This window comes from Dipodomys merriami, unplaced genomic scaffold, assembly GCF_024711535.1.
Source record: "Dipodomys merriami isolate MVZ:Mamm:240054 unplaced genomic scaffold, mDipMer1.0.p SCAF_92, whole genome shotgun sequence".
Lineage (NCBI taxonomy): Eukaryota > Metazoa > Chordata > Mammalia > Rodentia > Heteromyidae > Dipodomys > Dipodomys merriami.
Window position 1 is genome coordinate 3,017,893 of NW_027206535.1, and position 23,756 is coordinate 3,041,648.

The following is a 23,756-nucleotide window of genomic DNA, read 5'->3' on the forward strand; positions in this document are numbered from 1 at the left end:
TCAGTTGTGCAGTTGAACAATCAAATCCTACCAGTTTCTCTGGAGATGCCACCATTCACGTATGGGTTATAATGACAGTGGTCACCTAGGTACTTGAAGGTTACTTTTGCTAAAAGCACTGATCCTTCCTTGGGCCTGGGAACAGCCTGATGGGAAGGTGCATCATGGTGGTATTTTTGCCTCCAGATTGTGTTCGTCTCCTTTGCTGCTTTAATCTTTGGGTTGGATTTCTGTTCATCTCTGCAATTTAGCATGTTACTCACATAATGAATATTTGTCTGAGACTCATATACAAGATGGATTTGCTCTAAATTTACCTGATCTGTCCTCTTCCCCTCCAAGGCCAAAAGCACCAAGATAAGAATGTTAAAATAAGGGCTGGGAAGGTAGCTCAGTGGTAGAGCGCTTGCCTTGCATGCCTGAGGCCCTGGGTTCGATTCCTCAGCACCACATAAGCAAAAACAAAAAAGCCAGAAGTGGCGCTGTGGCTCAAGTGGTAGAGCGCTAGCCTTGAGCTGAAGAGCTGAGGGACAGTGCCCAGGCCCAGAGTTCAGGCCCCACGACTGGACCCCCCCCCCCAAGAATAGTTAAAATAAGCCAAGCTCCAGTGGCTCACGCCTATAATCCTAGCTGCTCAGGAGGCTGAGATCTGAGGATCATGGTTCAAAGCCAGCCCGGTCAACAAAGTCTGTGAGATTCTTATCTCCAATGAACCACAGAAAACCAAAAGTGGTGCTGTGGCTCAAGTGGTAGAGCTCTCATCCTGAGCTTAAGAGCTCAGGGACAGCGCCCAGGCCCAGAGTTCAAGCCCCCTTACTGACCAAAGAAAAGAAAAGAAAGTTAAAATATTTTCAAGAATTCCACGAGCATCCATGACCTTACAATTACATGTGTACCACCTTCTAGGTTTCACAATGTCCCATTCCAGACTACTGAAGAGGCACCTAGAAGTCTCCCATAATCAGTCCTGTACTATTCTAAGCCCCCATCTACTCACTCCCAGCCCATCTTTTTTCACCTTGCCTAAGGATAGAAGGAGCTTAAAACCCAGACTGCCATTAAGATGGCTTTTTAGTCCCAAGATACTAGCCCAACACTGTCTCATTTTGGTAAGATTTCAAATAAACTTTTCCTCTGTCCCACCAACTTGTCCTCAATTCACTAGGTCTCTTTTTGAGTGACTGAATAAGTGAACTTGGGTTTGGTAACAAGCCCCACCTTGGTCTTCAGTCTCCATCTTCTTGGAGGATTAATGGAGTTAATGCCAGGAATTAATGGAATTAATGCCAGGAGTTAACCCAAATAAGCAAAGACCATGACAGGAGGTGAAGATTCCTGAGGCTCTCTAGTCTGCCAAATGCCCAAAAGGAAAGGAGATTAAGCCCCTTTCAACCCCCTCAGCTGGGGACAACCCCAGAAGCAACCAGCTGAGGCCAGCCTCCACTAGCCCAAACCACCCCAGATCCAGAACTAAGAAGTCAGGACTTTCAAGAAATTAGGTTCCCCTGAGTGAATAGGCCCACTTTCCCCAATGACTTAGGGTGAGACCATGCACATCTGAACCTTGCTAGTTCCTTCATCTCCTGCAAAGCTCAAGGCTCTGGAGATGGCAGAGGGAAGGGAAGGAGGTCCAGACTGGCACTCCAGTGTCCCATAGGGAGGAAGATTTCTATTACAGACTTGTGTCAAGTCCTGTCATGAGTGTTTAGATAACCTCTCTCAGCTTCTGTTTTCTCATCGGCAGAGTATAGAAACTAATGGAACATTCCATATCCACTTGCTGCTGAGATTAAATGAGCTATGCTACAGTGGGCTTAGCAGAGTACCTGGCCAGAATGGATATCGGCACATGGTCAATGCAGTCCTCAGTTTCCCCATCTGTTAAAAGGGCCTCATGATAACTCCTCTAGGTTACCATGAAGTCTGAATGCCAGTGTTCATGAAAGGAGCCTGGAAACCTGTGGTAGGATGTTAATTACCCCCATCATGATTCTCTGACCTATATTTTAACTGGCTCTCAGTATCAGGAAGATGGCCTCTTCTCTATTTTATGGCCATGAAAAGAGACCATTTGTCCTGGAGGACCTGTCCAGCCTTGTCTCGCAGCTACAGACTGAGTGAAGGCAGAGCAGTGAGAATAATCAGCTATCACCGTACCTTTGCACAGGCTCTTTTTTGCCTCCAAGCTCTAAGCATCAACATTTCCTGGGAAAGTAAGATGACAAAGAAAAGTGATGACCACCACTCATGCACTGTCCACCCTCTCTTTATTATTAAAAGCCTTTTTTGGAGGAGGTAACAATGTTCGATAGGAAATGCACTCATTATTCATGTAACCCTCTGTACAGTTTTTTCCTCTGTACAGTTTTTTACAATAAAAAATATATATGGAAATGAAAAAAAAAAAAACACTTTTTTTGTCAAGCACCTGTGGCTCATGCCTATAGTCCTAGCTACTCAGGAAGCTGAGACCTAGGATCATGATTAAGAAGTTAGCCTAGGCAGGAAAGTCTGTGAGATCTTTTTTTTTTTTTTTTTTCCAGTTGTGGAGCTTGAACTCTGGGCCTAGGTTCTGTCCCTTGGCTCTTCAGCTGAAGGCTAGCACTCTACCATTTGAGCCACAGCACCATTTCCAGTTTCCTGGTGGTTTATTGGAGATAAGAGTCTCCCAGACTTTCCTGCCTAGGCTGGCTTTGAGCCATGATCCTCAGATCTCAGCCTCCTCAGTAGCTAGGATTACAGATGTGAGCCAATAGCACCCACCTTCTGTGAGATTCTCAAAAAATAAAAAAATTAAAAAGTTTTAGAGGAAACAAAGGAGGAGGCAACAATGCTTGATAAGAAATGTACTCATTGGGCTGAGAAGGTGGCTCAGTGGTAGAGTGATTGCCTTGAATGCATGAGGCCCTGGGTTCGATTCCTCAGCACCACATAAGCAGAAAAAGCCAGAAGTGGCGCTGTGGCTCAAACGGTAGAGTGCTAGCCTTGAGCTAAAGAGCTGAGGGACAGCGCTCAGGCCCTGAGTTCAGGCCCCATGACCAGCAAAAAAAAAAAAAAGAAAGAAAAGAAAAAGAAAAAGAAATGTACTCATTATCTTGCCCATGTAATTGTCACCCCTCTGTATGGTATTTTCACAATAAAAAACTTATTAATTAATTGTGAAAATACCATACAGAGGGGTGACAATTACATGAGCAAGGTAATGAGTACATTTCCCCTACCATCCCTTCCCTCCCATCTCCACAACTACACTCCCCACCCCACCCCACCCCAAATAAAGAATTCAAGCACTGAAGTTAAGATTGCCTGGTTTTGATTTTTTTGGGGGTGGGGGGGGGCGCCGGAATCAAACCCAGAGCCTCATGCATGCAAGGCAAGCACTCTACCACTGAGCCAACTTCCCAGCCCTCTGTGAGATTTTTTTTCTTTTTTTTTTTAATTGTGAAAATACCATACAGAGGGGTTACAATTACATGGGCAAGGTAATGAGTATATTTCTTATCAAGCATTGTTGCCTCCTTCTTTGTTTCCCCTTCCCATCCCTTCCCATCTCCCCACCCACCCATTCTCCACCCCCCCACCCCCAGCCAAAGTTGTAAAGTTCGTTTTTGACATAACGACTTGTACATCTCATTGTTGCAATGGGTCCACCTGTATCCCTATTTAAACTATTTGTTTTTTTCCCTTCCTCTCCACAAATTATACCAACACCAAATACAGTAAAAGCAGGGGTTATACCGTGGAGGAGGGCTCTGTGAGATTCTTATCTCCAATTAACCACCAAAAGTCAGAAGTATAGTTCAGTGGTAGAGCATCAGCATCAGTTCCCAGGCCCTGAATTCAAACCCAGACTTAATAGCTTACTTGGTTAGTAAAATGAAGAAGAGATGATGCCCTGGGATTTCTGGAATAAATCTCAAGAAATCTTGCAACTATCACTGGGGCTTCTTGCAATGCCCACTTTAGAATAAGACCTCTCAGAAGCCAGCTCCCACATAGACATCAGCCACAAAGAAAGGCCATGAGTAGTCACTGCCATTGAGCTCCCAGCTAATCCAGTATCTGTTACCAGGTATGATGAATGACCACCATGGCTACTGACTTAGTTTGAATTTTCAAATTACTCCAGCCTCAGTTTCCATCTGTCACTACAAGAGACATCCCAAGGGGCTGGGAAGGTGGCTCAGTGGTAGAGAGCTTGCCTTGCATGCCAGAGGCCCTGGGTTCGATTCCTCAGCACCACATAAGCAAAAAGAAAAAAGCCGGAAGTGGCGCTGTGGCTCAAGTGGTAGAGTGCTAGCCTTGAGCTGAAGAGCTGAGGGACAGCGCCCAAGCCCAGAGTTCAGGCCCCACGACCAGACCCAAAAAAAAAAAGACACCCCGATTGAGACCCATCAACTAAACCCAATCTACCCACAGAACCATGGGATAATAACCTCATGTTTTAAGCTAGCTAATGTTGGGGTGATTCATCATGAAGCAATAGGTAACTGTCAGAGCATCCCTGAACCACTGAACCAAACCTCAATTTCCTATTTCCCATAATGCCAGGCATTTAAATTGAAGTTTCTGTTAACTACTGCCAGTCAGGCCTTCTGTGACATGATTGATAGAGAATTGGGCACCTGTAAGTAGGATCTATCAAGAAAAGGAACCCAGCCTGGCGCCGGTGGCTCACGCCTATAAGCTACTCAGGAGGCTGAGATCTGAGGATCGCGGTTCAAAGCCAGCCCAGGCAGGAAAGTCCGTGAGACTCATCTCCAATAAACCACTAGAAAACCAGAAGTGGCACTGTGGCTCAAGCAGTAGAGCGCTGAAGAGCTCAGGGACAGCGCCCAAGCCCAGAGTTCAAGCCCCCCAACCTACACAAAAAAAAAAAAAAAAGAAAGAAAGAAAGAAAAGAAAAGGAACCCAAATTGGAAATTGGGCAAACACTGGTGGAGGGTACTCAGGTGAACTAGTCAGGAGGCTGAGACCTAAGAATCACTGTTCAAAGCCAGCCTAGGAAGAAAACTCCATGAAACCATCCTAAGCCTGAAGTGGAGTTAAGGCTCAAGTGGTAGAGCACCAGCTTTGAGCAAAAAGACTAAGGGAAATGCCCAGGCCTTGAGTTCAAGTCCTAGTATTGGCATACTAAATAAACAAACAAATAAATAAATGAAATGAAAGTGAGTGAAGGAAGAATAAGAGGTTAGATCCAGCCTTCATAGATTGGTAAGCTGATGACCTTGTTACAACATATCAAAGCATCTTGTCACATTGTCACTTGTTATGCCTTAAGACATAAGATATAAGACAACCTAGACCACATTTGTAGAGGAAATGATAGAAAATTAGAATTTTGTATAAGATGGCTCCAAGAAGATTTTAACAGAGATCAACAGGATATTGCACTCAGAATAGAGATAGCCCATCAGAAAGTAAATAGAAAAATAAGTGCAGCTTTTCCAAAAACAAGCACACTGCCAAAGGCCTGTATCTGACAAAGAGATCATAAAATTGCAAGACTGATTAACCTAATTCATAATTCTAGAACAGCTCCTAGAGCCATGCAGCTTTAAAGTCTGTCCTTCCTTCTAAGAATAAACCCATCCTTCCTTGTTGGAGCTGAAATGTTCTCTTCTTATGAAATAATTGTGATGGTACTTTTCTTTTCCAAATATCTTTATTTGACAAAATAAAATATCACCAATCTATCTCAATTCTCAATTTTTTTTTTATTTTGTGTCAAATCCCAAAACCTGAGACCTAAGGCACGTCTCTGGCCTCAGGGAGATTCCAGGAGAGTCAATGTGCAGAAGAGGTTGAAACGTTTATTAAATAGTAAATTAGAAGGAATAGAGACACCTCTCCCCTTCTCAGGCTCAGAGGATCTGTGGCAGGAAATGGAGAGCTCTGCTTCAGGGCCGTTCTGGGGACCCCTGGAAGAAGTCATTGCACATGACAGTGACAATGGCCAGAAAAATAGCGTACTCCTTAAAGTCCACCTCCTGGTCACTGTTGTCATCAAGGCTGCTCATCAGCTTCTTCAGCCCCTCCTCGTCCACTTTCTCCTGAAGGCAAGGAAGAATGATGTCGTTACCAAGCTGTCCCCTTCCCCAACCTCCACACCAACCCTCCACACACTGACCCCACAAGTCAGTTCCCAGCTCTCTTTCCCCACCAGGCAGCCAGATAAGTACAACTACCAAGAGGGCCCAGTGAGTGAGGGCAGAGAGTGTGCTGGTGAGAGCTACCAGCACCCCCTGCTGAGGATGGGGGCATGGGAGACGCTTAAGTACATATCAGCTCTAATAATGCTGGCACAGTCTTGTTTTGCTGATGAAGAAACAGGCTTGCAGTTCCATATCATCAGCAAGGTGAATTCAGAAGGGGAAAACTGTTTAATACAACCAACACGATCAGAAAAGTTTAACCAAAGGACTGGGAAGGTGGCTCAGTGGTAGAGCGCTTGCCTTGCATGCCTGAGGCCCTGGGTTCGATTCCTCAGCACCACATAAGCAAAAAGAAAAAAGCTGGAAGTGGCGCTGTGGCTCAAGTGGTAGAGCACTAGCCTTGAGCTGAAGAGGTGAGGGATAGCACCCAGGCCCAGAGTTCAGGCCCCATGACCGGACCCCCAAAAAAAAAAAAAAAGAAAAGAAAAGAAAAGAAAAGTTTAACCAAAACCCAAAGAAAAAAGAAAAAAGGTACATTGTATGCATGTATGGAAATGTCACCTTAAAAAATCCTATCCATGGGGCTGGGAAGGTGGCTCAGTGGTAAAGTGCTTGCCTTGCATGCATGAGGCCCTGGGTTCGATTCCTCAGCACCACATAGCAGAAAAAGCTGGAAGTGGCGCTGTGGCTCAAGTGGTAGAGCACTAGCCTTGAGCTGAAGAGCTGGGGGACAGTGCCCAGGCCCAGAGTTCAGGCCCCACAACTGGCAAAAAAAAAAAAAAGGAAAAAAATCCTATCCAACTAATGTATGGTAATAAAAAAACCTTTAAAAAGAAAACTCAAAATTAATCTTTTTTTTTTTTTTTAAAGAAAAGAGGCTGGTGCTGCTGGCTCACAGTTGTATTCCTAAGCTATTCAGGAGGCAAAGACCCAGACCAAGGTCAGCACAAGCCGAAAATGTTGGAAGATCCTATCTCAACCGAAAAGGCTTAACATGATAGTGTACATCTTTCATCCCAACTATGCAGAAGGTGTAAATAGGATGATCACAGTCCAAAGCCAGCATGGAAGGTGGGGGAGGAATCAAGGTTATCTCAAAAATAATCAGAATAAAAACAGGGGCTGAACAATTGGCTCCGTGGTAGACTGCCTTCTCAGCAAGCTCAAGACCCTGAGTTCCATCCCCAGTACCACCAACAAAAAAGAAGAGGAAGAGGAAAGAAATGTTGCAGGAAACAGCCATTAATCCATTAATAGAACATGGTTCTCAAGCCCACTCTGAGGGCCCAGAGGAAAAAGTTGTGAAGACAATCTGAGCCCCTTCCCCACCCCTGTATATGCATCAGCAGACATCTTGGAAGTAAAAGAAGGAAAATACCCACCCAGCCCCACTCCCTCAGGACCCTCCCTTTCAAGCTGACCTGCCCCCACTCACCCCCACAAAGCTGGGCAGCTCCTTGCGCAGAAGTTCTTTCAGCTCTCCCTTGCTCAGCTTGAACTTGTCTCCTTCTTGGCCAGAGTACTTGTGGAAGGTGGAGACCAGGGTGAGCAGTGCTTGTTCCAGAGGACTGGACATCTTCGATCTGAAGCTGAAAAGGTGGCAGTGATAGAAACATGGCCAAGACACTTGGGGCCTTGGCCTCATCTACAGGACCCACTTGTACCCTGAGCCTCAAATCGCCTCACCAAACCCCGGTGGAGGCTCACAACTCCAACCTGGCACTGTAGGCCCATGCTAAACCCTCCCTGCATGTCAGAGACTTTCCCCTGTCTACACACTTAGGGACACACTTTTAAGAGGAGAGCTCCCCCTCTTGAGTGTCTGTGGACAGGAAAATGACATGGCAGCCACCGTCCCAATTTGACTCCAGTCTGTGGCAAGCACAGGCCTGTCCTTGGGTGAGCTAGTGGAGTTCTCTGCACAGTCTAGGCATGGCTGTGGCCCCCAGAGTATAAGACTTGCTGGAGGAGTCTTTGCCTCCACAGACTAGAGGCTCTGAGAAGGTGGGGAGTGTGTCTCCCATCACACTGGAGACCCTGAGTCATGTGGTATTAGCGCTGTGCAAATGGGGCCTATGTAGGATGAAGACACACTCTCCCTAGCAGGAAGAATCCTGCTGGGATTAGAACAGAAGAAATTAAACATCCCCTGGGTAAGGAACATGAAGGAATGTGGGCCCACAAGAATAGAGCTCAACGGTCATCTTTTCCACGGCTGTGCCTCTGAGAATGCTGGGAGCAGCCTGAAAAGGTTGGACAAGTCTCAAGTCTCAAGGCGAGGCCACAGAAGCCAGTGCTGGAGGCAGGGAAAGCCCTGGGCCTGCCTGACAGCCACACCCTCAGCAAGGCCGGAAAATACAGAGGCCTTGGGCAGAGCCCTGAGGCTACTCAGGGTCAGGACCCAGGTAAAGATGTGCTCTTGAGACCCTTGCTTTTTGTCCTTAGTCTTCATAGAATCCAGAACTTTGCAAAAACAAACTCAGGATTCTTGTAAAAGCAGGTAGGACACATACATCATCTACTCCTAGGCCTAGACCCCTAAAGAAAGGCCTTCACAGACTGACATACACAAACTGAGATCCACCTAGGGACTTCACACAAAAGACCCAAGGGCGAGTCTCAGGGTAAATCCCAAACCAACACCTTCCCCCCAGAGAAACCAAAGCTCCTTCACTGAGGAAGCTGGAAGAGACCCCTTCCATCTGACACTCCACAGAGGATCTTCCCAAGTGCAAGAGATCCGGAGAGGTTCAAATCTGACCCCACCAAGGATCCATCCCACAAGAATCATGACCCAAGAACAAAGGTGGAGACCCAGGCCTGCAGCAGGATAGAGGTACTTACCAGACCAAGTGGCAGAAAGATCTAGGAAAGGAGCAAGTGGCCAGACACCAAGAATAGGGATTTATATACCTTCCTCACTGCCCGCCCTCACCTCTAACTTGGAATTTTTGAGAATCTAAACCTGCCCTAACCTGATTTGGACAAACTTGGCCTCCTGCCACCCCCCACCCACTGCTTTCTGCTCCCCTCCCTCTCAGAGATGGCAACTTAGAAAGGCAGCTCCACCACTAGCTGGAGGAGGGCTCTAGCCTGGACCCCAGGGCAGCTGCTGAGCTCACCCAGGCTACAGTGAGGAGAGGGAAGTATCATGGGAATAGGGCCGTTCCAGATAAGGGTGAGAGGAGCTAACCCCTGTTCTGGGGCTTGGAGACTCATTCCAGGCCTGGTTCTCATGACATGAGTGTGAGTCACAGCCCATTCCTATGTGAGAGCCTGCGTTCATGTGCCTGTGTGTGTACGTGTGTGTGCATGTGTGTACGTGTGTGTGTTGTGTGTGTGTGAGAGAGAGAGAGAGAGAGAAAGAGAGAGAGGTTGAGGAGAAGGAAGAAGAGAAGAAATAGAAGAATCCAGACCACCTTTAGAAAACTCAGGGCCATGGAAGTGGAGCTGTGGATCAAGGTGGTTAGTGCTGAATTCTGCCCAAAAGCCCAGGGTCAGCCCATAGACCCTGAGTTCAAGCTCCACAACTGGCAAAAAATTTTAAAAAGACATTTTTAAATTTAAAAAAAAATTTAAAGATCTGAGTGCCAGTGGCTCAAGCCTGTAATCCTAGCTACTAAGGAGGCTGAGATCTGAGGCTCACAGTTCAAAGCCAGCGTGGGCAGGAAAGTCCATGAGACTCTTATCTCCAATAAACCACTAGAAAACCAGAAATGACACTGTGGCTCAAGCGTTAGAGTGTTTGCCTTGAGCTGAAGAGCTGAAGAACAGCACCCAGGCACAGAGTTCAAGCCCCATGACCAAAAAAAGAAAAGAAAAGAAAATAGGGGCCAGAAAAGGCAGCTAGGGGGTATTCAGATGAAGATATCAGAAGGGGGGGGCAGAACAAGATTATTTTTAATGATCATCAGAACCCCTGTCTTTGTTTTATCTCTTGCTTTTTTGAGGGGGGATATGTGGGGGGGGGGGGTCAGTCATGGGGCTTTAACTGGGCGTGGGCTTTATCCCCGAGCTGTGTTGCTCAAGTCTAATTCTCTACCACTTTGAGCCACAGCACCACTTCCAGTTTTCTGGTGGTTAATTAGAGATCAGAGTCTCATGGACTGTCCTGTCAAGGCTGGCTTTGAACTGTGATTCTCAGATCTCAGCTTCCTCAGATCTCAGCTAGAATTACAGGTATGAGCCACCAGTGCCCGGGTTTCTCTTAGATTTTTTTTTTTTTTTTTTTTTTTGGTCTGTCATGGGGCTTGAACTCTGGGCCTGGGCGCTGTCCCTCAGCTCTTCAGCTCAAGGTGAGCACTCTACCACTTGAGCTGCAGCTCCACTTCCAGTTTTCTGGTGGTTTATTGGAGATAAAAGTTTCACGGACTTTCCGGCCCGGGTTGGCTTTGAACCTCAATCCTCAGATCTCAGCCTCCTGAGTAGCTAGGATTACAGGCATGACCGGCACTCGGCTTCTCTCGGATTTTTGAGATAGGATCTGGCTATGTAGCCCAGGCTGGCCTTGAACCTGAGATCCTCCTGAGGTGGTCTTCACAGTGCTAGGATTACAGACGTGTGCCACCATAGCTAGCTTCAGAATACTTCTAATGGTAGTCAATTGCAGGTGGCTCACACGTGTAATCCTAGCTACTCAGGAGGCTGAGATCTGAGGATGGAGGTTTGAAGCCAGCCGAAGCAGAGAAGTTCCTGAGACTCTTATCTCCAATTAACCACCAAAAAAGCCAGAAATGGAGCTGTGGCTCATGTTGCAGAGTGCTAGCCTTGAGTGCATACTTTAAATAAGACTTCTTAATGAGTAACCAGGTGACTGAGTATGAGAACCAAGGGTTGTTCTATCTACAGCCTCAGCTGGGGTGGGCAATACTGTGAAGAGTGCAAGGGAGACCCACAGAGAGATGAAAAGGGGTACAGGAGGAACCTCCTCTTCTCCAGTGGGTAGGAAAGACACACCCAGAGCTGAAAATGGAGGACTGAACGGCTTCCCAAACCAGACCTAAGACAGGGCCCCAGCCTCCCTTACCCCACCCCAAGGCCATCCCACATGCCCCCTTCATGTCCTGAGAAGGGCAAACACTGTATTCAACCCAGCCCAGGGGAGGGGTTTGTAGGGAAGCGCTGGCTTGGCTGCCCCCTTCTCCTCTCACTGTATCCCAAGCCCAGTTGGGCACCACCCTTCCTGTGGGCCCAGCTGCCCTCCCCCTCCAGATGTCACGCAGCTTCCCTCCATATCCCTTCCCCCCAGTCTTAGGTGACTCATCTGTGGTTCCAGGCCCAGATGCCCAGGCAGTGAGTCAACGGCACACCCTTCTCCCCAAGGGCTTGGGCTGCAGCAACCGGAAACCCTAGCCACAAGCACCAACGCGGATCCCCTCATTTGGAGGACCCCAGGGAGATGTGGATGGTGACACCACAGCAAGACTAAGAAGTGGAAGGATCGGGCCGTGAACCAGGCTCATCTCTGCCTCAAGTCCGCCATGGGACTTCGAGGCCAGCCTGGGCAGCATAGATGAAGTAGATCTTGGAACCCCAGCTTCTTTGTCTACACTTTAGTAGATTTATACCAAATCACGTGGCTGCCTCATGCTACTACTCTTCCCATTAAACCCACTTCAGGTAGAATCTAATAAAAATGCTTCATGCACTGGACGCTGATGGATCACGCCTGTAATCCTAGCTACTCAGAAATCTGAGATCTGAGGATTGCGGTTCAAAGCCAGCAAGGGCAGGAGAGGCCATAAGACTCTTATCTCCAATAAACTACTCAGAAAACCAGAAGTGGTGCTGTGGCTCAAGTGGCAGAGCGCTCACCTTGAGCTGGAGAGCTGAGGGACAGCGCCCAGGCCCAGAGTTCAAGCCTCATGACCGACAAAAAAAAAAAAAAATGCTTCGCACTGAACATGGAGGAAAACAAAGAGGTGCAGCGGTTCTTCCATTTTTAACTCAGAATTCCAGCAGGTCCCTCCGTGTTCAGCCACTGCAATGTATCCCATGGCTCTTTCTGAAGAGGCCAGCTCCATTGCCTGACCATACACACATACATATACACAACACACAACACACACACACACACACACACACACACACACACACACACACACACACACACTGCTTTCTAAATACCCTGACAGTCTGAACACACAGGGGTACACAGGGTAACCCAAACCTTTGGCCTACACTGATAGTTCTGCTCAGAATGCCAACATCCACCCACATATCTCATGCTGCTGAGATTCCCATCTACCCTTCAAAGGCCAGTTAAATGCCAGCGACTTCACGGAGCCTTCCCAGACCCAACCAGAGGCAGTTTCTACCTGTGCTGGCCCAAACAAGGCACTCCTTGTTTCCTCCCCTGTGTACTTAGAGCATTCCTATTTAGACTGACTCACTTGTGTGCTTTTTTCCTCTTGTTCACCCCCTCATGGTGAGCTCACCCACAAGAGCCTGGGTCTTATTCATTTCTGCATGAGTACCAGGCCTGTGCACACAGCAGGTTACCCTGGTTTATGCTGCTGCATGGCATCAGGGGTCACTGAGGGGTTATTGCAGGAGTCCAGGGGTCAGGGAGCCCCTCTCACCACTGAAACCACACCACTGATTACACTAGCAAATAATAACTTCTCCCCTATGACACAGGGTTGGAAAACAGAGCTTCAGGGAGCTACAAATCCCTGAGGAGTGACGACAGGAAACATTCTGCCATGGGGACCCAGTGAAGGAGCTGAGCAAACTCCCAGTGGGCAAGGATAGAATGAGCATGCAGCCAAAGAGGACTAAGACAGTCAGATGGAAGAGTCTGGGAGAAAGAGAGGGCAAGGAATTGTAAATAAGGATACTGAAGCGGGGCACCAGCCTGCAATCCCAGCTATTCAGGAAACAGAGATCTGAGGGACAGGAAAGCCTGAAAGGATTTTATCTCCAACTCAGGTGACAGGGCACTAACTTTGAGCACAAAAACTCAAAAATAATACCTAGGCCCTGAGTTCAAGCCCCAGAACTGGCACATGCACGTGTGTACACACACACACACACACACACACACACACACACTGGGGGAAAAGTCAAAGAGAACTAGAATAGGGACAGAGAGGACTAGGAAGAAAGGAACAAGACAAAAGGGAGTTATGCAGTCAGGCAGCAGCTGAACACCTGTCCTTAGCCAGGTGTCTGATCTCAGGAGCTGAGGTTAGCACTATGTCCATCCAATGGCCATGTTCCTGAGACTGAAAAAAGTCATATTAACTTGCTGTGTACCTTGAGCAAATGCATTTGGCATAGCAGTATTAGAAATAGCTCAGGATGTTGGGGTCCCATAAGCAATAAGGAAACCAACTCAAAAGGAATTTAACAAGGCAAAATTTACTTCTTCAGAAGGGTCAGTCATGGGCCAAAACTCTGGCAAGCAAGCACACAGAGCAAGCAAGACCAGGCCCTTTTTATCCTTAACCCAGCGAGCCCTGCCCCTCTGCTCAGGTTGACTCAGCTCAGGTTGACAATCTCCAAAAGGATGTGACTTAAACAGGATGTAGTTAAAATTCAAGGAGCAGGAAAAGGATGTATGTCCCTAAAATATAATTAACAAGGGTCAAGCCACCTGGTCAAAGTCAAAACCCTTCAGAAAAACCATCCTCTCAAGAATAACAGAAAGGGGGCTGGGAAGATGGCTCCATGGTAGAGTGCTTGCCTCACATGCATGAGCACCTGGGTTCGATTCCTCAGCACCACATAAACAGAAAAAGCCAGAAGTGATGCTGTGGCTCAAGTGGTAGCATGCTAACCTTGAGCTGAAGAGCTTAGAGACAGTGCCCAGGCCCAGAGTTCAAGCCCCATGACTGACCAAAAAAAAAATAATAATAATAACAGAAAGGAAGAAAACTACCTCTACCTTGATAGAAATGTTTTTCTCATAGCAGGACAAATGTGTTTGACATATGACCCCCAGACTCCCATCTTGACATTCTCCAGTTCTCTACAAGACAGAAAAGCCAGGACACAGACAAGCAGTGGGGACATCTAAGGCAGTGACTCTGCCCATACCCAGAATAAGAAGCCAGGTCCTCATATTTATTCTGTGGATCCCTTCACAGGCTCCAAGCGCCAGTTTTGCATCAATGGCAGGCTTGGTTTTGTTCATCTGGTTTGTGCCCCCTAGTGGTTGAAACTTGTCATTGCAGTGTACGTGTCGGCTCTCCCTCCTAGAGGCCAGCCTTTCCCATGCGCTGCTCTTGACTCACCCAGGAGGAGGCAGTGCTGATTCATTTCCAAGGAGCCTTCCCACACCTACACCTGCCTCCCAAGAACGGGGTCCTGAATAATCCCTGCTGAGAAGCCCAAGTGAACCAAAAAAATAGAAGGCAGATTCCTGAAGGCTGTTTTAAAAACCTAGGACAGGGATACAGGCTGTAGGGAAGTAGATGTCAGAAGTGAGAGACTGAACCCTGCTGAAGGCAGCCCGCCCTTCCCTTTCCCAGGGAAAGAGAAAACGGTCTCACCAGCAAGGCCCCAGGTGTAAGTCTTGGTGTTACCTCTGACTCACTAACTTGGGTGAGTTGAGCCACAGCTCTGAGCTCAAACTTTTTCACCACAAGAATCACCTTTATTATCCTTTGTTCCCTTGAAATAAGCTTGGGATTTATTTTTCCCTTACCAAATTGCGTAAAATCATCCGTGATCCATGTGTTATTAATCATAGCCATAACTAACCCCCGATAGAATGACCAGCAGGAGAGAACCCCCTCTTCCATTGGATTACGTCATTCTGGATTAGCCTTTTGTAATAGCTGCTTGCATTCACTTTGCTAGAGGATAGTGTAAGGGTGCTTACTGTATGCTAGGTGCTTTCCATAAATCCTAATTCATACCACATCCCAAGAATAGGATATCATCTTACCCACTTTGACAGAAGAAGAAACTGAAACTCAGGGAAGCCTGCCCAGATTCACATAGTTAAGGAAAATGATAAGACTTAAACACATTAGTTTGGCGGTCTTAAAGCCTCTTTTTTTTTCTTTATTCGGTCGTGGGGCCTGAACTCTGGGCCTGGGCGCTGTCCCTCAGCTCTTCAGCCTAAGACGAGCACTCTACCACTAGAGCCACAGTGCCACTTCTGGCTTTTTCTGCTTATGTAGTGCGGAGGAAATCGAACCCAGGGCCTCTAACATGCAAGGCAAGCACTCTACCACTGAGCCACCTTCCCAGCCCTTAAAGCCTCTTTTATGAGCAAAATCTTTGGTGATCTCTGGGGGCCCTGAGATTCCCATTTCTGCTCAGACCAGCCTCGGTCTCAGCTCATCTCCTTACTCACACACCCAGCACAGCAATCTCATGCCTCCACCTCACCCAAAGCCCAGGAGCCCTTCTCAACCTCTCTGGCTTGGGCATCTTTTCCTCGTGCCCTCAAATACCCTGTGGCCCAATTTAAAGAAGAATCTGGGTACTGGTGGCTCACACCTATAAGGCTAGCTACTCAAAAGGCTGAGATCTGAGGTTCATCATTGAAAGCCAGTCTGGGCAGACAAAATATGGGAGATTTTTGGGGGGTAGGGAGGGTGGTCATGGGGCTTGAACTCTGGGTCTAAATGCTGTCCCTCAGCTTTTCAGTTCAAAACTAGCATTATCTGAGTGTTTTATTGGAGATAAGAGTCTCACGGACTTTCCTGCCCACTTTCCTGCCTGGGCTGGTTTTGAACTGTGATCCTCAGATCTCAGCCTCCTGAGTAGCTAGGATTGCAGGCATGAGCCAGTTATGAGAGATTTTTATCTCCAATTAGCTAGCCAGAAGCGTAGCCCGGCACTGGTGGCTCACACCTGTAATCCTAGCTCCTCAGGAGGCTGAGATCTCAGGATTGTGGTTCAAAGCCAACCCAAGCTAGAAAGTCCGAGAGATTCTTATCTCCAATAAGCTACTCCGAAAAAGCCAGAAGTGGTGCTGTGGCTCAAGTAGCAGAACTGGCTCACACCTATAATCCTACCTCCTCAGGAGGCTGAGATGTCAGGATCCTGGTTCGAAGCCAACCCAAGCAGAAAAGTCTGTGAGATTTTTATCTCCAACAAGCTACTCAGAAAAAGCCAAAAGTGGTGCTGTGGTTCAAGTGGCAGAACGCTAGCTTTGAATACAAAGAAACTCAGGAACAGTGCCCAGACCCTGAGTTTAAGCCCCAGGACCAGAAAAAAAAAAAAAGCCATAAGTGGAGGTATGGCTCAAGGGATAGAGTACCAATACCAGTGCTTTGGGGAGGGAGTGATTTAACACCCTAGTCCCTCAGAAGAATTCTTCAGAGGAAAGTAGACTCTCCACTACTTTCTCCCTCCCCTGAAGGAGATTAGAATGATGGGGAGACTGAGCAGCCTCCATTCTGTTCTCCACTACTGTGGCTCCCACTTCTACATGGTCTGGCCTCAAGAGACACGTGCCCTCCTCTCTCACTGATGATGTACCACCCTATGGGTTTGGGCAGCTGCTGTCTGTGGTGATGGAAAAGCAACAGGAGACAAATATAAAGATCTTATTCACCAGGTGCCAGTGGCTCACACCTGTAATCCTAGCTACTCAGGAGGCTGAGCTCTGAGGATCACAGTTCAAAACCGAGGGCTGGGAAGGTGGCTCAGTGGTAGAGTGCTTGCCTTGCATGCATGAGACTCCGGGTTCGATTCCTCGGCACCACATAAACAGAAAGAAGTGGCGCTGTGGCTCAAGGGGTAGAGCGCTAGCCTTGAGCTGAGGAGCTGAGGGACAGCGCCCAGGCCCAGAGTTCAGGCCCCACAACCAAAAAAAAAAATTTATTCGCCTCAGTTCCAAATTACATTCTCTGGTCCGTGGCTGTGATTTGGAGTCCTGCTTGAGTCCTTTATCTCAGAACTCCAGAGGGAAAACAAATATGAATAATGATCAGTCTCTGAAACCCCCACACTCAAGCCTCTGCCTTCTTGGCCCCTCTGTTACCATCTGCCTGTGCCGTTACTACGAGTCATTCATCAGGGAGATCTGGTCAAGATCAAATTGTTCCTGGGTCTCCAACTTCTAACCACCAAAACCACCATTTGTGTCCTAGTGAAAGCCATTTAGAAGGACTGCAGTGGAGCAAACAGACAACAGAACACATGGAAATCACTAGAGGGTGGCAAACCCAGAGGGGGTTTGGAAGCTCTGAGCCTCTCCCACTATATATACATCTTTTCTTGTATTTTTTGTTTGTTTGTTTGTTTTACTGGGGGGTGTTATTTGGGGGGTGGGTTGTTTGTTGGTAGCAGCAATGATGGTTTAAAGAGACCCAGGCTACAGGGGCTGGGAAGGTGACTCAGTGGTAGAGTGCTTACATAGCATGCATGAACCCCTGGGCTTGATTCCTCAGTCCCACATAAGCAGAAAAAGCTGGAAGTGGTGCTGTGTTTCAAGTGGTAGAGCACTAGCTTGAGCTGAAGAGCTGAGGAACAGTGCCCAAGCCCAGAGTTCAGGCCTCACGATCCACCAAAAAAAGAGAGACAGACAGACAGACAGAGACCCATTCTGGTCTCAAATTCCTGGGCTCAAGTCATACTGCCTCAGATCTCAAGTAGCTGGAACTAGAGACACTCTTATTGTGACCAGACTTAATCTCTGCATCTGTGTATTTTGTTTTGCCCTGTAGAATAAACCAGTAAACTAAGGCAAAAGAGATCAGAAAGAAGTAAATAAATTTGAAAATATGAAAGAAAAATGAATTTGTAAAATAGGATCTGATAACCAGTCTCTTAGTGAAAACCAACAAATGGTGAATATTTCATGAAAAGTCTTTTTTGAAGATGCCCAGAATGTTGGAGCCAAATGTTTATTTCCTTCTGAGAAAAGCAAGCAGGTAGATGAATGCATAATTATGGGAAAGTGGGTTGACAGATCACAATGATTTCAATACTTATTCCACTGGTGTAAGTCCACAGTTTCTGAACTCCATCAAAAGATGGAGAATTGGCTGGACGCTGGTGGCTCACACCTGTAATCCTAGCTACTCAGAAGGCTGAGATCTGAGGAATAGGGTTCAAAGCCAGCCCAGGAAGAAAAGTCCATGAGATTTTTAATCTCCAATAAACTACTCAGAAAAAGCTGGAAGTGGCGCTGTGGCTCAAGTAGTGAAGCACTAGCCTTGAGCACAAAGAGGCCTAGGGACAGCACCCAGGCTAAGACTGGCAAAAAAAAAAAAAAAGGATTGTGGGACAATGAGACGAGTTTCTAAGTTACATTTGGAATTAGTCATCCAAGGCTTTTGTTCCCACATTATTAATTAATGAATTTCTAAAATGTGTCCCATAAAATATGGCTGGTTATATCATATATATAGTCAACTAATGAATACATGGAAGATTTATTACAACCTAGTGTCACCAAGGAAAACACACTTTGTAGCTCAAACTAAAACCAGTTAGACTTCAGTATTTCACTATCATCACATTAAATCTCTCTGCCTGGAAAAAAAAAAAAAAGAAGAAGAAAGAAAAGAAAAGAAGCTGGGTGCTGGTGACTCATGCTTGTAATCTTAGTTACTTAGAAACCTGAGTTCTGAGGATGGTAGTTTGAAGCTAGCCTGAGTAGGAGAGTTTCAGAGACTCTTATCTCCAATAAGACTTTTATCACAACAAGAGCCAGAAAGAGTCTGTGGCTCAAGTGGTAGAGTGCCAGCCTGAGTGAAAAAGCAATGGGACAGTGCTCAGGACCTGAGTTCAAGACCCAGTGCTAGCATATATACACATGGAAGTGGGGTGGGGGGAGAGGGAAGGAAGAAAGGAAGCATAGCTTACTTTCTGGACCATTCCTCTGCACAGATTGATGTCAAAATTGGGGACATGCAAATCCTGTGTAGTGATACATACTTGTAATCCCTATAGTTGGGAGGAAGAGAACAGGATAACTTTGAGTTGAAGGACAGCTTGGGTTATATAGCAAGGTTCAGACTAGACTGGTCTATAGTGAGACCTGCCCTCAAAAAAATAATGGTTAGAATTGGGGCCTTGCCTCCCCAACCCACAACTCTTTACATGCTCTCCACGGAGGCCCAGAGTTCCTGATGCCTAAATCAAGAGCCCAGAACACTTCCAACCTGGTGGCCAGCTCCTGGAGACCTCCCACAGCCATAGGCTGGCTGTTATCCCAGCAAGTACATGAGCCTGTGTGTCAGGCAGGCTTGAATCTGAAGCCAGACTCTACCACTTGCCAGAACAGAGGGCCAAGAACGGAGAGTGTCACACGGTGAGACTGGTGCTAATAGCATTCCGCATAAATCAGAGTAATCCCTGAAACACCCAACTTGAGAGATGTCTTCTGATATGTTCTGAAAAATGCAGAGCACTTCCTAAATCCAGAAAGGGACAAAAGGCAGATAAAGTAAGGTGACTCAGGAGAGGGAGCGATGGTTTTCAAAATTATAGGTTATTGCTCATGAGGAAGTGATTTAAAGAAAAAAGAATGTTTCAAAAGACCAACGTGCAATACTGAGACATTACTGGAGAAAAGTAAGACTTGGAACCTGGATTTGATTCTTAATTCTGTTGTATTCTGATTCTATGAGATCTTTCAGGATAAGAGCCCAATTAAAGCTCAGTGAAGCAAAAAAAAAAGGATGTTGTACCAAGTAGTATGATAACAGAAGGCCAATGAGCCACAATCTTGGGGACCAGAATAGGGAACTCAACACCTATTCATCCATCTCTCCATCCATCCATCCTTCTCTCGTGCTCTATATCTCCCTTTGCATGCTGGCATGCTGCATGGCAAGGCCTCTCCATATAAATGAAGAATGCAACCACATGTTCCTCCAGGTTTGTAAATTTAGTATTAAACCAGGGAAGAGTCCTCATTGGTTGGTGTGTTTTGCCATGGGACAATTCCTATTGCCAGGGAGACAGGGTGCTCTGATTGGCCAGCATCAGATACTAATCCCTGTGAGCAAGGATCTCTTACTAAAGGAAGGAAGTCACTACACTCACTATGTGATCTTACAAACATGTTTAACCCCCTCCAAGCATTACTTTCCTCTTCTGCAACACAAGGATGCTATTGCCTACATCACAGGCCAAATGAGATAATGCATGTGAAGTACATAGCAAGGAGCCAGGTGCTGGTGACTCCCACCTTAGAATTGGAGACCAGCCAAGGCAAAAGTTAGCTAGACCCTATCTAAAAAAATAAGTAAATAAAAGCTGTGGATGCTAGGTAGCATATACCTATAATCACAGCTGCTGAGGTCGAGGTAGAAAGATTGTAGCCCAAAGCCACCACAAGTAAAAAACACAGGACTCTATCTGAAAAAATAAACTAAAGCAAAAGGGATGATGCTATACCCAAGTGTTTTTTTTTGGGGGGGGGGGAGGCAGATTGTGGGGCTTGAACTCTGGGCCTGGGCGCTGTCCCTCAGCTCTTCAGCTCAAGGCTAGCACTCTACCACTTGAGCTACAGTGCCACTTCCAGTTTTCTAGTGGCTTATTGGAGATAGGTTTTCTAGTGGTTTATTGGAAATAGGAGTCTCACGGTCTCTCCTGACCAGGCTGGCTTTGAACCGCGATCCTCAGATCTCAGCCTCCTGAGTAGCTAGGATTACAGGTGTGAGCCACCAGCGCCCAGCTAGTAGTAGAGCTCTTGAAGGCCTTAAGTGCAATCCCCAGTGTTGATAATGATAATTATTATTATTATAAATTATAATATAACTAATATCTATATTACGCATAGGATATATAAATAGTAAGTTATCATTAGTAATAATATTATTACCAAACTTTACAATGGGAAAAAAGTTGTGCTCTTTTGTTTCATTCTTCCTCCTAGTTTGGAAATGGTCATATTTGTCTCATTATAATTAGCAAAATACCTAGGCTCATATTCAAAGAAAGCGGAGTGTGGTGAAAATCTAGCCTCTTCATACCCTATTTCATAAGAAACCAATTCAACTCTCTCTTCATCCAGCTTGCTCATGAATATTTTGGGATCATCCCATGCAGTTGCCCTAGCTCTATTCACCTACCAGCCTCTGGCCTGAATTTGGCTTCTCCATGGGACTTTTCCTTCTGGGGAAGAAACGGAGCTGATTCCTGGAATGTTGGAGTGATTGGGTTACCACACAACCAGAATATGAAGAATGAGACTGTCCGAGCAAGCTCATCCCCAGTGAAGTGATAAAGGGTATGTGTCCTCTGGCCAGAGAAGGCAAAAGTCAGGAAGGTAGGAAGAAACTCAAATTTGCTAAGTGCTGACCCTGGAGACATTTCACCATGTACTGTGCACATATTACCTAAGTTAATTCTGCCAATCCCCTTAGAATGTGGGTAGTGTCTGTGATTCATAGATCAAGAAACAGAAGCTCAGTGGCTTAAGAATAGAGCCAGGGTTTAAATTCAGCCTGGGCTGGCTTCACTCCTCAATCCCCTCAGCTCTCCAGCTGTTTTGCCCAAAGTTCCTTCTCTGGCCACTTCCCCAGTTCCTCTTCTTCTCCCTCCTCACAGCTGGCTAACATTGGTCTGCTGAATATTTCTCTCTTGCTTCCCAACCTTTATCTCCTTCGTCTCTCTCCCTTTCTCACTTTCTCACCGCATCACCACTCCACAGTGTAGACAGCTCCTAAAATCAAAGCATTTGAATCTACACTTAGCCAGTTTATAGGTGATGCCATTGCTACACTTCCTCTCCCAAGTCCCACCATGGGCATCATCACTGCCTCTCTCTGGGAAAGCCCAGATCTGACCAAACCCCAAGCCAGTCACAAGTCCTCGTTGAGCAAAAACCAGAGTTTGGAATCTCACCTGGCTGATGCTGCCTCTCCACGTCTAACTGCTCCCTCGCCCTGCCCGGCTCCACCCCACCCCGCCCTGCCCCGCCCCTGCTTTCCAGTCATTCCCTCCTGGGATCATCAGGATCAGAACAGGCCATTCTATCCTGCTCTGCTCAGAAGCCTCTGGGTCTCTCTACTGACACCACATCATCATTCAACTCTTCAAAATCCTCCAATTTGTTACTGGTGTGGTGGTGGTGATGGTGCTTCTCCTCTTCCTTCTCCTCATCCTCCCCCTCCTCCTCCTTCTCCACCCTTTCCTCCTTTGCTCCTCTTTCTTCTCTTCCTCCTCTTCCTCTTTCTTGAAGAGATGGGGTGTTACTATGAGGCCCGAGTTGGTTTCAAATTCATGGGCTCCAGCAATCCTCCTGCCTTGTCCTCCCAAGGGGCATACACCACCTTTCCCGAGTCTAAATCATTCTTTATTTATACATGCAACAAATGTTTATTAAGTACTGACACAGCACTAAGCCTTGCAGATAAATTGATGAATAAATAAAACAGACATATTCCCTTTCCTGGCAGAGCATATAATCAGAAAGGAGAAGACAGGAAGTAAGGTTATAATTACATAACAAGTGCTATGAATGAAAACAATGATAGAGAAGCACAGGTGGTAGAGAAACCAGATAGACTAGGGGAAAAGGAGGTATGGTAAGCTTACAGCAAATACAGGAGATATTCATTCATTTACTTCCCTTAGATTAAGGGACCAAAGTCATCTAGGGGAAAATGAGGCAGTATAACTTGAGGAAAATGAGGCCTGCTGAAGGCAATTCAGAAATATGGTATTTAGAAACATACAAGTGCCATCTTTGGTTCAAAGAGAGACAATAGGATGCATTCCTTCCTGAGGATGTATTCCTCACCCCAAGAACTAACGTTTGTCTGGCAGGAAGTATGCCTTCCTGAAAGAAATGCTTCCCCAACACTTAAGCAGCCTCCTACCCAAAATGCAGATAACAGGGTGCCTTCCTTATCTCAAGGATAAGGATCTATTTTAGGGGAGAATGCATTCTTAGCTGGAAGAAATGCAGCAAAACATCCAGAACTCAGAAAGAAATACCAGGTATAATTACAGCAAAGACAAAACAGCTATCTTTCATAACTCTGAAGCCAGATTCCCTGCTTTTACTATATAAATGTCTCCAGCAGCCAAGGAGCTGTGTGTCTCTCTGTCTCCCTGTGAGAGCACCCCCACTCTGCTAAAATATGCACCTGCCCTTCTGTTTGTCTTGACCCTCTTCAATTAGGGTCCCTATTTGTGTGTGTGTGTGTGTGTGTGTGTGTGTGTGTGTGTGTGTGTGTGTGTGTGTGTGTGTGTGTGTGTGTGTGTGTGTGTGTGTGTTGTGAGGCTTGAACTCTGGACCTGGACGCTGTCGTTCAAGGCTAACGCTCTACCACTTGAGCCACAGTACCACTTCCGGTTTTCTGAGTGGTTTATTGGAGATAGGAGTCTCACAGTCTTTCCTGCTGGGGCTGGCTTTGAACCATGATCCTAAGATCTCAGCCTCCTAAGTAGCTAGGATTACAGGCATGAGTCACTGGTGCCCGGCCAGGTCCCTACTTTTAAAGGGAAACTTCACACACACTCACAAACCTGTTTCTAGCTGCCCACTTGGTTGCTAAGGTGGGAAAAAGCTTGCTAAAATCAGAAGAATGAGGTTTACACACCAGGAATGGAATATGTAAGCACCCCATGCTGGCTCGAGATGGAAGTAAATCTGAGGTACCAAGGTAGCAAAAGAAGGTCAGTGTGGATGGGCAAGGATAGTGAGGAAAAGAATGGTAGAAGGAGGAAGGTGGA

At 46.5% G+C, this 23,756-nt stretch overlaps 1 protein-coding gene across 1 annotated transcript; it reads right to left on the reverse strand.

The window, feature by feature from the left end:
• Window positions 1-5,662: 5,662 nt before the first annotated feature.
• Window positions 5,663-9,085, reverse strand: LOC138821635 (protein S100-A2). The gene is made up of 3 exons (XM_070014075.1): window positions 9,000-9,085; window positions 7,591-7,744; window positions 5,663-6,053 (listed from the first exon to the last, which is right to left on the reverse strand). The coding sequence occupies exons 2-3, from the start codon at window positions 7,729-7,731 to the stop codon at window positions 5,901-5,903; spliced, it is 294 nt and encodes a 97-aa protein (XP_069870176.1). The 5' UTR covers window positions 7,732-7,744; window positions 9,000-9,085; the 3' UTR covers window positions 5,663-5,900.
• Between the last annotated feature and the right edge of the window lie 14,671 nt (window positions 9,086-23,756).

Bases quoted from the DNA above. Each gene is read 5' to 3' on its own strand.
- LOC138821635 (XM_070014075.1), bottom strand. From the start codon at position 7,731: ATGTCCAGTCCTCTGGAACAAGCACTGCTCACCCTGGTCTCCACCTTC. The intron at 6,054-7,590 runs GTGAGTGGGGGC...CCTTGCCTTCAG, and splicing joins AGCTGCCCAGCTTTGTGGGG to GAGAAAGTGGACGAGGAGGG.